This window comes from Myotis myotis, unplaced genomic scaffold, assembly GCF_014108235.1.
Source record: "Myotis myotis isolate mMyoMyo1 unplaced genomic scaffold, mMyoMyo1.p scaffold_m19_p_2, whole genome shotgun sequence".
Classification (NCBI taxonomy): Eukaryota; Metazoa; Chordata; class Mammalia; order Chiroptera; family Vespertilionidae; genus Myotis; species Myotis myotis.
This window is the reverse complement of record NW_023416324.1, coordinates 73,321,199-73,335,747: the sequence shown is the minus strand read 5'-3', so window position 1 is coordinate 73,335,747 and position 14,549 is coordinate 73,321,199. Positions and strand designations below refer to the sequence as shown.

Below are 14,549 nucleotides of genomic sequence, written 5' to 3'. Positions count from 1 at the left end.
TGGAGGGCAGGGCCCTCCCAGCACAATTATAGCCAACAGCTGTAGTTGTAAGCTTGAACCTATGGTCTGAACATGTGGCCCTACATGCCAGAGTGATGTAGGCTTGATAGAGTTCAGGTGCATGTAGTTTAGTAGGATTGAAACCCAGGAGAATGATGTAAACATCTTGGTCACACCCTTATTTTGCCTCGTAGCATCTGCTATAAAATAAAGGCATGGCTGTGGGAGTGGTCGCTGTCTCTCAGAGAAGCAGTGTCCCACCAAGACCCAGCTTTCATTCTCTTGTCTGTCTTTCCTAAGCCTTTCAGCCGCCCCCACTCAGGTTCACCCCTGGCCATGCTGGCGTGGCACACTTTAGAAAGATATATGCCTCCATGCTCCCAGGGTGGGTTTCTTCTTCAAACCCTGCCCTTACAGAAAACAGCTCCAGGAAACAGCTCAGGGGAGGGTGAAGCTGTTGCCAAGACAACCCCTGAAGGACTGACTTCCTTCCACTTGGTCGGGCGGTTGTGGTTGTGATGAACACCACCCATGGTTTTTATATAAGTAGATTCTGAACAACCCTTGGAGGTATGTAGTATGGTTTCCACTTTAATATTAGGAAACACAATGAGAGAAGTTAAAGAATATTCCAAAATTGCTTAGCTCATTTCCTAGTTATAAACAACTTTTATGGAACTAGCTATGTGAACTCCACAGTTCAACTTCTTTCCCTTACATTCACTGATAACAACACAAGGTGTTACTTCCTTAGGTGTGACATTTTGCATTGCAAGTCACAGGAAATAACCAGTGTGGGCTGACAAGTAGGGACAGACTTCTTGGAAAGAGGTGGAATTTGAAGTAAGCTTAAAGGATGGGTTGCACTTGTAGAGGCAGAAAAAAGTCAAGAGGACTCAAGGTGAGTGGTCTGCGTAGGCAGACACAGAGCTATGGGAATGAATACAGCAAGCCTGGTGGTCAGTGAAGGTGGTCTGTTTTTGTTGAGAGAAGGATTCCATTTGGGGACCTATGATTCCTAAATTATTATAATGCTATGTTAATCACCACCAATTGTAGATGAGTGAAAATAAAAGTGATGATAACAGTGATAGTTGCAATGCACTGTTTGCTAATTAGGACACTAAACACATGCACCATTTCATATAATCTTCACAACAATAGCAAAAGAGTACTGTTACATATATTTTGCAGTTAAATCAACTAAGGTTTACAAATTAGCATCTTAATCTTAATCAGGATCACATGGAGAGCAAGCGCCATGCTTTCCCACCAGATATGACTGCTTCCTAATGTGACTTGACTTTTGAGAGCTACATCAGAGATAAAGCCAGACACAAGTGAAATACTAGTTGTCAAAACACATTGGAGTTTAAAGACTTATTAAATAATACTACTGAAAATAATATTAGAGAACTTTGCCAATGACATAGTCAAATACAATCTCCTCTAAAAATAAACAAAAAACCTGAGGCTCAAAAAAGTTAATTGTCCATATCATAGACCAAACTAAGAACATAATACTAACATCTGGACTTCTAACTTAATATTCTTTCCATTTTTTTAAAATTCTGAATCAAACACCATTTTAGAAATATTTCTTTTCTCCCCTCTTTTTTTTTTTAACTCTAAAATTACATACTATTATAGTTTTCTGGAAATCCTTTTGTCAAAACCACCCTTACATTTTAACAAAGAGATGTTGTCTCTCCCCATACAATAATATTTTTTATTATATGTATCTATTAAATAAATCACACTAAGATCTGGATGTATTTTCCCAAAAGAGCTACACTGCACACATTATAAAATTGAGATATATTTTACAGTTTAATGTTTAATATTTTTAATTAAAAATAATGAGAACTGCCTAGTGAATTTGCCTCAAGTAAAAAAACTAAATTATGGTGGGATGATGTGATTAATAATAGACTCTGTACCAGGGAAGGAAATTATAAGGGTCATAACAAGTCTTCCATATGAAAAAGAAGCCCAGTTAAAGAAAACCTTCTTAGTCCATTTCCCCACAAAATAAGGATCCAGAGAGCTATTTGAGAAAAAAAAATATTTTTAAAAATAATTTTAAAATGATATCCCAAAAGCAGATGGTTAAAACTAGTATGAATATATATATATAAAATTGATTTCAGAGAGGAAGGAAGAGGGAGAGAGAGGTAGAAACCTCAATGATGAGAATCATTGATCAGCCGCCTCCTAAACGCCCCTTACTGGGGATTGAGCTTGCAACCCCAGTCCGTACCCTTGACCAGAATTGAATCTGGGACCCATCAGTCCTCAGGCTGACACACTATCCAGTGAATCAAACCAGCTAGGATTAGTATAAATTAAATTTTAACTATTGTTTAGGGAGAAGGAGAATGGTGAGTAGAAAGGATAAAAGCAAAAGAAAAGTCAACCAATCTAAATGTCCTTCTACCACCTGAACTCTTGACATGTTATTTATTTTTAGGTGGATTATATTTTCTTTGTTCCAGGAAAGCACCTTTTATTTACTTTATCTTGGAATAGTTATTAATAACATCCTACTTAACTCAGAGTTTATTGGTTTGGTTGATGTGATCCCCCTTACTTTGAGAGATATCCATTTAAACATGTACTAGTTAAAGCAAGCACATGAAATTTCAAAGGAGTTCTCTCAGATGTGGGAAGACCGGATGCAATTAGAAAAGATAAAGAAGATGGTAAATCTCTAATCTTCACAGCTCATTTTACCTACTATTAACATTGAGGAAGAGAACACCTATACCTCAGTTACATGGCCAACAGGTCTTGATTATCATCATAATTTGAGAAGAGTTGTTTTTTTTTTTTTTTTTTTTTTTGAGGGGGTAGTCCATAAGATTGGCAATAAGTAGATTTCACACTCTATTTTAAGAAAAGTAAAATTTCATTGTAACCTGTCACAGAAAAGTTTTGTTAAAACAAAACAAAACAGTTGGGTAGAGGGTCAAATAGATGGAGAGAAACTAGACTTTTGGTGGTGGGCATGCAATAAAGTATACAGATATCAAATCATAATGTTGTACACCTGAAACTTATACAATGTTATTAATTAACATTACCTCAAAAGAAAATAAAATTGAATCCTCTACACTTTCCATGGGAAAGGAGAATAAAGTCAATTTAAGAAGGTAGATGTAGATTTAGAAAAAGATGAGATTATAGTGAAAGAAAGAGCTAAAAAGAAGAGCAGGGTAAAGAGATTAAGATTTAGATTAAGGAATTGAGTAAATGATAAAGGGTCCAAGCCAATAAAATTATTATTATTTTTTTAGAGAGAGAGAGAGGGAGGAAGAGAGAGGGAGAGAGAGATAGAAACATCAATGATGAGAAAGAAACATCATTAATCAGCTGCCTCTTGCATGCTCCCCACAAGGGCCACAACCAATGCTCAACTGCTGAGCTACACCAGCTGGGCTGGAGTTAATATTTTAAACATTTACTAAATCAAAGTAACTTGAGTTCATGTAATATAGAGAGGGGGAAAAGTACAGTCATTTTATTGGGAAGTAATGTAATAATACTATCAAATAAAGAGGGAATATGCTAATTGACCCTCAAGCCATCACAAAGATGGCAGCACCCACAGCCAATAAAGAGAAAATATGCTAATTGACTGCCACGCCCACAAAGTTGGTGGTGCCCACAGCCACAAGATAGTCAGCAGGGGAGGGCAGTTGGGGGCAATCAGGCCGGCAGGGGAGTAGTTAGGGGGTGATCAGGCTGGCAGACAGAAGCGGTTAGGGGCAATCAGGCAGGCAGGCAGACGAGCGGTTGGGAGCCAGCAGTCCCGGATTTTGAGAGGGATGTCTGACTGCCAGTTTAGGCCAGATCCTGAGGGGTTCCAGATTGGAGAGGGTGCAGGCAGGGCTGACGGACACCCACCCCGTGCATGAATTTTGTGCACTACGCCTCTAGTTAATAAATAATAATATAAGAATAATTATTCATAATAATCGACAAATATGCAAATTGACCATACCTTTGCTAGGCCTTAAGCCACACCAACCAGCCAATCAGAGCAATTATATGCAAATTAACCCAACCAAGATGGCGACTGGCAGCCATGGAGCTGGAGCAAGCAGGAGGCTTGGTTGCCCCAATGACGGAGGAAACCATGCTTCCCACCTGCCGTAGAGGGCTCTGAGCTCCACTCAAAGCAACAAAGTTTCAATTATAGAAGGTAAATAAACCCCAGATACCTGCTTTCAGCCAGCTGTGGCCACAGAGCTGGAGTGAGCAGGAGGCTTTCCCTCCCACCCTCCCTGGCCAGCTCTGAGCTCCTCTCAAGGCTACAAAGTTTCAATTATACAAGGTAAGGTAAATAAATTCCAGAATAAAAAAGAAAAAAAGAACAAAAGGAGAGGCTTGGAGCTTCTGTTGCCTGGGGGGCTTGGCCAGCCTGAAAATAGCCCTCAGCCCCTCACCCAGACTGGCCAGGCACCCCAGTGTGGACCCCCACCCTGAAGGGGGTGTGACCAGACTGCAAACAGCCATTAGCCCTTCACCCAGGCTGGTCAGGCACCCCAGTGGGGACCCCCACCATGAAGGGGTATGACCAGACTGCAAACAGCCATCAGCCCCTCACCCAGGCTGGCCAAGAACCCCAGAGTGACTCCCACCCTGATCTGGGACACCCTTCAGGGCAAACCAGCTGGCCCCCACCCGTGTCCCAGGCCTCTATCCTATATAATAAAAGGGTAATATGCAAACTAACCCTAACAGTAGAACAACTGGGAATGACTGGTCACTATTACACACACTGACCACCAGGGGGCAGATGCTCAATGCAGGAGCTGCCCCATGGTGGTCAGTGCACTCCCACAGGGAGAGCTCTGCTCAGCCACAAGCCAGGCTGATGGCTGCCAGTACAGCGGTGGTGGTGGGAGTCTCTCCCGCCTCCTCAGCAGCGCTAAGGATGTCCGACTGCAGCTTAGGCCTGCTCCCTGCTGGCAAGTGGACATCCCCCGAGGGCTCCCGGGCTGCCAAAGGGATGTCTGACTGCCAGCTTAGGCCCAATCCCCCGGGGAGTGGGCCTAAGCCAGCAGGTGGTCATCCCCCGAGGGGTCCCAGACTGTGAGAGGGCACAGGCCAGGCTGAGGAACCCCCCCCCCCCGCCGAGTGCACAAATTTTTGTGCACTGAGCCTCTAATAATAATATAAGAATAATGTACTCAGAACTGTAAACCAACTTTTGCCCCACCCTATATATTATATTGTGAATGCATTATTAAGAACAAGATCTCTGCACTATATAAAAATAGCTGTACCCTTAGACTAATGGTGGATAATATGAATGAAATTTTCTGATAAAGAAGAAAAAAGTCATCAGGGGCAGTTTTTAGATTGGCATAGTTTTTTTTTTTAATCTGGGAAAGAGAAATGGTGGCTGTGAAAAATGGCCCAAAACAAGTCAACAAGCTGAGAACGAGCTGGGGAAATCCCATTTCAGGATAGCCCTAGAGGTGCCATTTAATTACAGACCATTACACAGTTAAATGCTCACTGGAGGAAGATTAACATTTCATTTTTTCTCATGTTAACCAAACCAATGGTGGGCACAGCTGGGGAGGTGACTGTCATCCGGGAGGGACCTGTCCCGACCCGTGGGACAACAACGGGGGAACGAAGAGACACCCTAGGAGAATGAGACAAACAAGGGACATGAAAGAATGGAGGCAAGACAGTGTTTTGATCAAGCCTCAACTTTATTTTTTACAGCGTGTAGAATTTATATTGTTCTAGAGGAAGGGGGTGGGTAAAGGCGTCTATGGGCGGTAACCTATCACTAGAGATTTAGCAGGCTCCAGATGGCTGTGTGCTTATCAGCGGAGATGTATGCTTGTCAGTGGAGATTTAGCAGCTGTGTACTTAGGGTGAGGGTAGGTTATCTTTTAACTCCAGGCTAAACTACAAGGCTTAATTGGTTCCCGGGAGCTGGCTTGGGGGGTCCAGAAACCTATTGTGTTGTAAGCTGAAGATGTATATGTAATTTCTAATGGCTCCCAACAATTCCTCCCTTTCCATTTAGTTAAGAGTGGGCATTAACCGAGCGAGGGAGTAGTGACCCGGCTCCTCCCGTGGGTTTCCCAAGCCCACAAGCAACGGCTCTCGGTATCTTTTGGGGAGGAGAGGCAGAGCCTGGATTTAAGGCCAGAGCCCTCCCTGCGGTGGCTGCGCCTGTCTTAGGTCGGGAGACTCGGGATACCTGGTTTGATGCCTGCATTACCCGTCATCGGCCTAACTGAATTGCTTTGATCCAGTGCCTGTCTTAGGTTGCAGGCAGGGCCTATAGAAGCGCCCCTCAGCGTATGCGTCTCCTCTTACCCGTCATTGGCTGCCAGCCAAGCTCACCAGGGTCTGTCTTATTAGACAGCATCAGAGTAGGATGCGGTATGGGCATCTCTGTCGGCCATCTCAAGCCTGTGGTAATGGAAGAGAAAAATTTTATAGATACCAACCTCTATGTAAGCCAGGTATACTCTCAGGGAAAACCAGAGAGGGTCGAAAGATTATGAGACCTTCCCTTGCAGTGCTTTGCTCTGCACTCAGCTCGGTGCCCATACATTTCTCCTTGTCTTTTAAGGAGTAGGTAAGTATACCTCTGGTCTATATACTGTCCCCTGTGGGGAGGGGGCCATGATATAAGGTATAGTCTGCATCTCGGTCAGCTAGCGCCAGGCGGTGGTAATGTACTTGGATGGGTTTGGCTATGAGGAAATCTATTTGTTGTTTGATAAAATGTGTGAGCCTTCTAAGGGCCCACGGCCCAAAAGCAAGGAGTAGGAATAGACCGACTAGAGGGCCTACGATAGAGGGCAATAGGGTTGTAAGCCAGGAGGGGGTGTAAAACCATCGTTCGATCCAATCTTGATTTTGTTCTCTTAGCTTTCGCCTTTTTTCTAGCCTATCTCTGACTTTTGTTAGTGAGTCTTTAATAACCCCAGAATGGTTAACGTAAAAGCAGCATTGTTCCTCTAAGGCAGCGCAGAGGCCTCCCAGCTGTAGAAAAAGCAGATCTAGGCCTCGTCGGTTTTGGAGTACCACCTCGGCTAGAGACGTCACGGATTCTTGTAGATGAGAAATGGCGCCTTCTAGACTTTTGATGTCTTCATCGATAGCTTCTTGTAATTGGTTGTAATAACGATTGGAAAGAACAAGAGAGGTTATTCCGACCCCTGTACCCGTGGCGTCGAGGCCTAAGAGGGTGGCCACCGTGAGGGCTGTGATAAGTTCCCTTTTCTGTCTGAGGGAAGGATCAGGGGAGGCATTGTCGGGGAGTAACGAGTGGGAAAACTGTTCATCACTAAGATAGGATACTTTAGGAATTAAGGAAACTTGTACACAAAAGGAGTTAGCGAGAAGGGGGGCATAGACACACGGTGTCAGGCCATCACTGCAGGTCCACCAGGTATTATTGTTAGGAATTAAATATTCTTGATTATTTTGAGGGGTAATGGTTTGATTACAGAGGTGCTGGTGTGAAGTAGGCACGGGCCCCAGGCAGAGTCCCAATCCAGAGACAGCCTGGAGTGTTATTTTTCCCTGCCCACTGTGTTGCCAACGGCATTGGGTGATGTTTTGAACAATGGAGTAACCGTTGGACGTTGCTATGCCTTCATAAAAGGGAGGGATAGCAGAGAGGCACAACCAACAGGACTGGGTGATATTGGGGTCAGATTGGTTTAGGGTGTGGAAGGTAGCAGAGAGTAAGGATAACATAGAGTCCTTGGTGGATGGAGGTCCTATGGGGGGCAATATGGGAGTCTGAGCTGTGGGGGAAGTATTGGAGTTTGGTTCAGTAGGTAGTGGTTTCAGAGAAGGCTTATTTTTATCAGCTAGGGAGACAGCTAGGTTAGGGCCGACTTTGACCGGGGGTGTGGATGGTGTGGCTTGTAGTTTAATAGTGAGGACACCTCCATAGTCTGTCCCTTGAAGACACTGTTTAATTCCAAAATCTACTCCTGAAGTCCAGCCTGAATAAGTTTTGCCTTTACTTGTGAAGGTAATAAGGAGTCCATTGCAGGGCGGCCATGGCGTTCTTGGGTTATGACCTTTAAGTGGATAATCATCACAATTATTTATGGTTAGGGGATCTCTAGAGATAGATATAAGGGCATCAGGCTTTGGCTTTAACCAAGGTGCCTGTGATTCACATCCCCAAGAGCCACAAAAGGCGGATTCGGTGCCTCCACATTGTCTAGTTTTTGCTCTATTACCTCGGGTGCTGGGACAGACATAAAATTCTACCTTGCCCTGACTACTGGGGTACCTAGCGGGCCCTGGCTCCATAATATCTGTGAGATCGAATTTGAGAGTGGGGAAGAAGGGGTTCAATGGGGCAACGTGTGTGGTGGAATATAGTACTTTACCGTCGATATATGCGGTGACAGACCATGTTTGGCTGAAGGGTTGATGACGACTGCAGCTGACAGAGGCGATCGTTAGGAAGATGATGAGAGATGTAGCCATTGGGTGATAAATTTACTGTCTTTCCGGATCCCAGCAGGGGCAGAAAAGTGTACCTCCTGGAACAAGTCTTGGGTCTCGGCGGCACTCGTAGAGGGCAGTGACAAAGATGATAAGCAGGATAAGAAGGATGATGACCCAGATGTACCAAAGCATTTCCAGTGGCTACTTCTCAGTCCGGCTGGGCATTGTATTTTTCTGTATCTGTGGATAAAGAAGAGTTTATCTCAGGGATTTCCTTCCCTGGAAGAGACTTGGTTATTTCTCGGGGGGGTTAGGGGGGGGTCTATGGGTTTTATAAGTCGTTCCGGTAGCCATCGGGGTCCTTCTTCTCATGTGTCATAGATGTAGGCCTCTGCCCCAAATAAGGACTGAGTCCAGACCATGCCATTTAAAGGTTAGAGGATCTTTCCACATGACTTTTGCATACTGTCTTTTTGTTTCTTGGTGCCATAGTCTATCGGCAGCAGATTTACCGTGGTTATCTAATTGTAAGAAATTGAGAGTGAACAATGCATGATCGAGGATATTTCGAGGAGAGCCTTTTGTAGGGTAAATAGTGTTAGTTTTGAGTTTGTTAATTGTGTTTTTGAGTGTTTGGTGTGCGCGCTCAATTATCCCCTGGCCTTGGGGGTTATAGGGAATACCTGTGATATGCTTGATATGGAATTGATGACAGAAATTCTGAAATGCCTGTGAGGTGTATCCGGGCCCATTATCTGTTTTAATTTTGGGGGGTTTACCAATAATGGTAATGCACTGGAGGACGTGGGCTATAATGTTTTTTGTGGCCTCACCGCTGTGGAGCGTTGCAAAGATAAAGCCGCTGTAGGTATCAATAGTTACATGAGTATATTTAAGGTTCCCAAATTCGGGGATATGGGTGACATCCATTTGCCAGATTTCATTAGGGAGTAGGCCTCTCGGATTTACCCCCAGATGGGGGAGGGGTAATAGAGTGATGCATCCTGGGCAATTTTTAACAATCTGTCTAGCTTGTTCTCTTGTAATTTTAAACAGGAGACGAAGGGTGTGGGCGTTAAGGTGGTGAAGAGCGTGGAATTGTTGGGCTCTGGAGATAGGGTCTGTAATGACATCCCGGTAAGGTGGGTTGCTGCGTCTGCTAGAGCATTGCCAGAAGAAAGGGGGCCGGGAAGATCAGAATGGGCCCTAAGGTGTCCAATATAAAAAGGGGCCTGTCTTTGCAGTATGAGGGATTGGAGCTGATGAAAAAGGGAGACAGCATTGGTAAAGGGCTTGATGTAAGGTACTGTTTCTAGAATAGGGACTGAGAATGCTATGTAGGCACTGTCTGTGTACAAATTAAAGGGGTCTTGCTTAACGTTTTAAAAACTTGTAAAATAGAAAATAATTCTACGAGCTGAGCTGATTGAAAGGGGGATTGGATATTGTAGCTCTGTGAATCTATAATATCAGCAGCAATACCGGAGGAGGATCCATCAGAGAAAACTAAGGAGGCACTTTCTAAGGGAGTGGTTGAGGTGATTATAGGGAAAATGAAGGGGTGTAATCGCGAAAATTGGAGGAGTTTGTGTGAGGGGTAATGATTGTCAATTTTGCCTTGGAAGGAGACAAGGGATATGATCCAGTCATCCATATTCTGTGAGAGCCAATCTATTTGTTCCTTTGTGTAAGGGAGGATAAGCTGATCAGGATCCCTGCCGAAGTGTTGGCGACTTTTTTCCCTGCCTAGTCTTATGATTTTGGTGACAAGTGAGGGATATGTGGTGGGGACCTTAGACGGGGAGGATGGTAAATGGATCCACAATAGAGGATTATCTTGCCATAAGACCCCAGTAGGGGTATGTGGCGTGGCACAAACGATGAGGGCAAAGGGTTTGTTATATGATAAGAATGTAATTTGTTGTTGTTGTATAGCTGTGTCAACGATGTTTAAGGTTTCTTTTCCCTCAGGGGAGAGCTTTCGGGGGGATAAGGGATTAGGGTCTCCCTGTAGTATGTCAAAGAGGGGTTTTAATTCTTCAGTAGTTAATTTAAGGTAAGGTCTAAGCCAGTTGATGTCTCCTAAAAATTTTTGGAAATCATTAAGGGTTTGTAGGTGTGAGGTTTTTAGTCGTATTTTCTGGGTAGTGATTTTGTTCGAGGTTAATTCAAAGCCGAGGTAATAGTAGGGGTTCTTTAATTGTATTTTATTAGGAGCAATATGGAGGCCAAAGGAGGTGAGACAGTCAGTTAATTCTTGGCTGCATTTAAGGACCTCAGAGGTGGAGGCTCCAGCTAGGAGGATATCATCCATATAATAAATGATATAGATGGAAGGCCACTGGGGCCTGAGGTGGTCTATAGCCTGGGCTACAAATTTTTGGCATAGTGTGGGGCTATTTGCCATGCCTTGAGGGAGCACCTTCCACTGATAGCGGTGCATTGGCCCTTTAAAATTGGTGACGGGGATGCTAAATGCAAAACGTTCTCTGTCTTGGGGATGGAGGGGAATGGAGAAAAAGCAATCTTTAAGATCAATGATGATTTTAAAGTGGTTCGCCAGGATGGCTATTGGGGAAGGGAGGCCAGGTTGAAGGGCTCCCATTGAAGACATGGTCTTGTTGATTTCCCTGAGGTCTTGGAGGAGTCTCCATGATCCTGTTTTCTTTTTGATTACAAATATAGGAGTGTTCCCAGGGGAGGTGGTAGGCTCTAAATGTCCTGCAGCCAATTGTTCCTGTACTAACTTGGTGGCAGCTGTAAGTTTTTCTTCATTCAAGGGCCATTGATCTACCCACACAGGAGAGTCAGATTTCCATTTAATTTTGTCCGCGTGAGGTACAGGAAAGTCAATGGCCGTCATGAAAAATTTTTATTTCCTAATCCTAGGCGGTCGTTTTTGGGTATAACAGTAAGAGGTTGTTTTATGCCTTGATTATTGTTTCCCAGGCCTTGGCCCGGTAGATAGCCTTGATTGAGCATTTGTTGGGTAATTATTTCATTCGGACTACACATAATAAGTTTTAATTGAGATAAAATGTCACGTCCCCACAGGTTAATAGGCAATCCACTAATTATGTAGGATTGGACGTGTCCTGAATTGCCCTCGTTATCTTTCCAGGTTAAAATTTTCGAGCTTTGCTTGGGGTTGGTAGATTGACCAATGCCTTTGAGATGGGTTACAGATGTTTCACAAGGCCAGTTGGGAGGCCAGTATTGGGCGGATATTACCGTGGCATCTGCTCCGGTATCAACTAAACCCTCGAATGATTTTCCATCTAGTTATAAAGTTAGTAATGGTCTTTCAGGGGTGATTTGTTGTACCCAATAGGTATCAGAGGAGCCAAAGGCAGCATTTAATCTGGGGTTTTTGTCGTTGCTTTTAGTTGTGGAATCTGAGGGGAGTAGTATGAGCTGAGCTATTCTTTTTCCTTTAGGGATAGATATAGGGCCTGTCGGGGCTGATGCCAGGAGAGTAATTTGTCCCGTATAGTCGTTATCAATAACTCCTGGGGTAATGTGGAGGCCAGCCAACGTAGAGCTTCCTCGTCCTAAGATTAGGCCAAATGTTCCAGGGGGTAGGGGTCCATAAGTTTCGGTGGGGAGGAGCTGGATGCCTTGATCGGGTATTAATATTGTATCGGTGGCGGAACAGAGGTCCAATCCCGTGCTTCCTGGAGTGGCGCGGCAGAGGGAGTTGATGTCTGCGCGGGGAGGATTTGTTTCTGTGTCTGAGTTTGGGGAACGAACCTGATTGCCCCTAGGTTCTGTTCTGATGGTGGGGCCAGGGGCTGGCCCCTCTGGGAGTTTCCCTGTTTTGGTAGAAGTGGTGTACCTTCAATGTCTGTTTTGGAATGACACTCATTGGCCCAATGTAAGCCGCGTCGGCATCGAGGGCAAATTGTTTTAGGGGGTGCGCGGGACTGTGTCCCTGCTGGGCACTCACGAGCAAAATGCCCTGGCTGCTTACAATTAAAACAAGTTTTTTGTTGCTTATCCTTGGTAAAGTCCTTAAGCGCAGCCCCTATGGCTAGTCCAATGGCATGGGAGGTTCCTATACCTGAGCAGAGTTTGATATAATCAGAGAGACTGCCACAGCGATGGGGTCATATAGTCTCTTGACAAGATGGGTTAGCATTTTCATAGGCCAGGTGTTTAATAAAAGCGCTTTCTGTTTCTCCTTCCCTGACTAGTCGTTCAGCCGCGTCAGTTAAGCGGCTGACGAAATCACTGTACGGTTCATCAGGGCCCTGGCGAATTTTTGCTAAGGAGGTGGTAGCTGAGCCTTTAGGCGGAAGGCGCCGCCAAGCCCTAAGGGCTGCGTTTTGGATTTGGGCTAAAAGGCCGGGGGGGAAGGCTGCTTGAGCTTCATTGGTGTCATAGGGGCTGCGCCCAAGTAGCTTATCCCTTGTCCATGAGCGAGAGGTCTTACTTTCACTATTGCGCTGCGTGGTCTCGCGGCAGTTCTCTACAAAGTCAGTACGCCATAGGACATACTCCCCTCCTGATAACGTGGCTCGAGCCAGGGAAAACCAATCGTTAGGGATCAGCCATCGATCGCTCAGGCTTTCAAGTAAGGCCAGGGTGAAAGGGGCAGTGGGGCCATAATTGGTTACAGCCGCTTTTAGGTCCTTCAGGTGTTTTAGGTTTAAGGGGCGGTATTTTTGAGTTGCGGTCCGACTTGAGGTAGGTGTGGGTCCCTCTGCATCGGAGCCCTCATCGGCCGAATCGTGGCCTTGGTCCTGGTTGTGGGAATCGGAGGGACTGCTCTCTGAGGAATTTTCCTCTTCCTCTATGTCTTCAGGGGGTAGGGGAGTCTCTTCGGGGGGGGTGGGGGGGGCTGAGATGTTGGCTACGGGTAACTGGAAATGCGAGGAGAGGGGTTTTAGACTTTAGATTTTTTGTGGATTTTTTAGGAGGTTGGGTGGGTTGATTGGGGCTTAGTGATGTGAGTTCAGCCTCGTGGGCTCGGATTTCTTTGATAAGTTGGATGTGTTCGCGTTTTTGCTGTAGAATTTCCTTTAGTGAGGAAATTTCTTGGGTTAGGGAGTTTTTAGCTTGCCAGATGGGATCGGAGGAGGGAGGGGGGCTGCGGAATGGTTCCAGGGCTGGAATTCGAAAGATAGGGATATTTAGTGAGGGGTCGGGGTTATAGGGAGGGAGCCTAAAGGATTTACTAGAGGTGCTACGAAGGGCCGGCGCTGTAAAGCGCCAGGGGTCTTTATCATTGTGATAATGGGCGGCCTGATTTTCTAAGGTTTCCTCATCCTCCGGAGACAGGTGGTCCTCCTGATGTCTTCGGGAGGTGAGGAAAGGATAGATACTCGGGATTTTAGGGGGAGGGGGATCAGGTTTATTATAGATGTCTGGAGATTTTTTGTCAGGCTGAGATTTAGTGATTTCTTTGGAGGGTGCCGTGGGCTCCTCAGGGATATCAAAAGATACTGAAGGGCAGGCAGAGTGTGGCCGGGAGCTATCCCTAAGGGATGTTTCCGCTGTTTTTATTATGTTTTGGATGTCAGGGTCTTTAGGGTGGACCTTAAGGATATCCTGGATAAAATTCCAATATGAGAAGGCAGAGACGGGGATCTTTTCAGGGCCAAAGGTTTGATAGAAATCCTGAAGGGCATCGCCTACTCTTTTCCATTGTCTATGGTCAATAGTGCCCTCTAGGGGGAACCATGGGCAGGTCTCATGAATAAAGGAGAAGAATTGTCTAAGATCCATTCTCTTAATCCTTACTCCCCATGTCCTGAGGGACTCCTTGAGCCCATCTAGAAATACCTCATGAGAGTTCAATGAGTTGCCCATTATTTTGGCTGGGTAGTTCTCAAGATTTCCTCCTCCACGTAAGCCTCTGGGACATATAAACCCCGTGCCAGGTCATCTCGGAATTTCTTAAATCACTGGAGATCCTTATGTAACCGCTCTCTTTTTACCTTACGGCCTCTGCTCGTGTGTCATAGGTCGGGATGTATAAGCCCCATATCAGGATGGCGACCACTAAGACGTAGCGAGCTCAGAGTTTGCCAGAGAGGGTGACACAGGTCGAGCCAGAGAAGAATTACTCTTCCGAGTGATTCAGAGTTTTCACT

The 14,549-nt window shown here is 45.2% G+C and overlaps 1 protein-coding gene across 1 annotated transcript; it reads right to left on the bottom strand.

The window, feature by feature from the left end:
• Positions 1-12,560: 12,560 nt before the first annotated feature.
• On the bottom strand, positions 12,561-14,265 carry LOC118675564 (endogenous retrovirus group K member 5 Gag polyprotein-like). The gene is made up of 2 exons (XM_036348473.1): positions 13,318-14,265; positions 12,561-13,196 (listed from the first exon to the last, which is right to left on the bottom strand). The coding sequence occupies exons 1-2, from the start codon at positions 14,263-14,265 to the stop codon at positions 12,561-12,563; spliced, it is 1,584 nt and encodes a 527-aa protein (XP_036204366.1).
• Positions 14,266-14,549: the final 284 nt, after the last annotated feature.

What these genes read in the sequence shown, in the direction of transcription:
- LOC118675564 (XM_036348473.1), bottom strand. Translation starts at nt 14,265, where the DNA reads ATGGGCAACTCATTGAACTCTCATGAGGTATTTCTAGATGGGCTCAAG. An exon ending in CCCCTCTCCTCGCATTTCCA is followed by an intron (nt 13,197 to 13,317) that starts GTTACCCGTAGC and finishes TCCCACAACCAG; the next exon opens with GACCAAGGCCACGATTCGGC.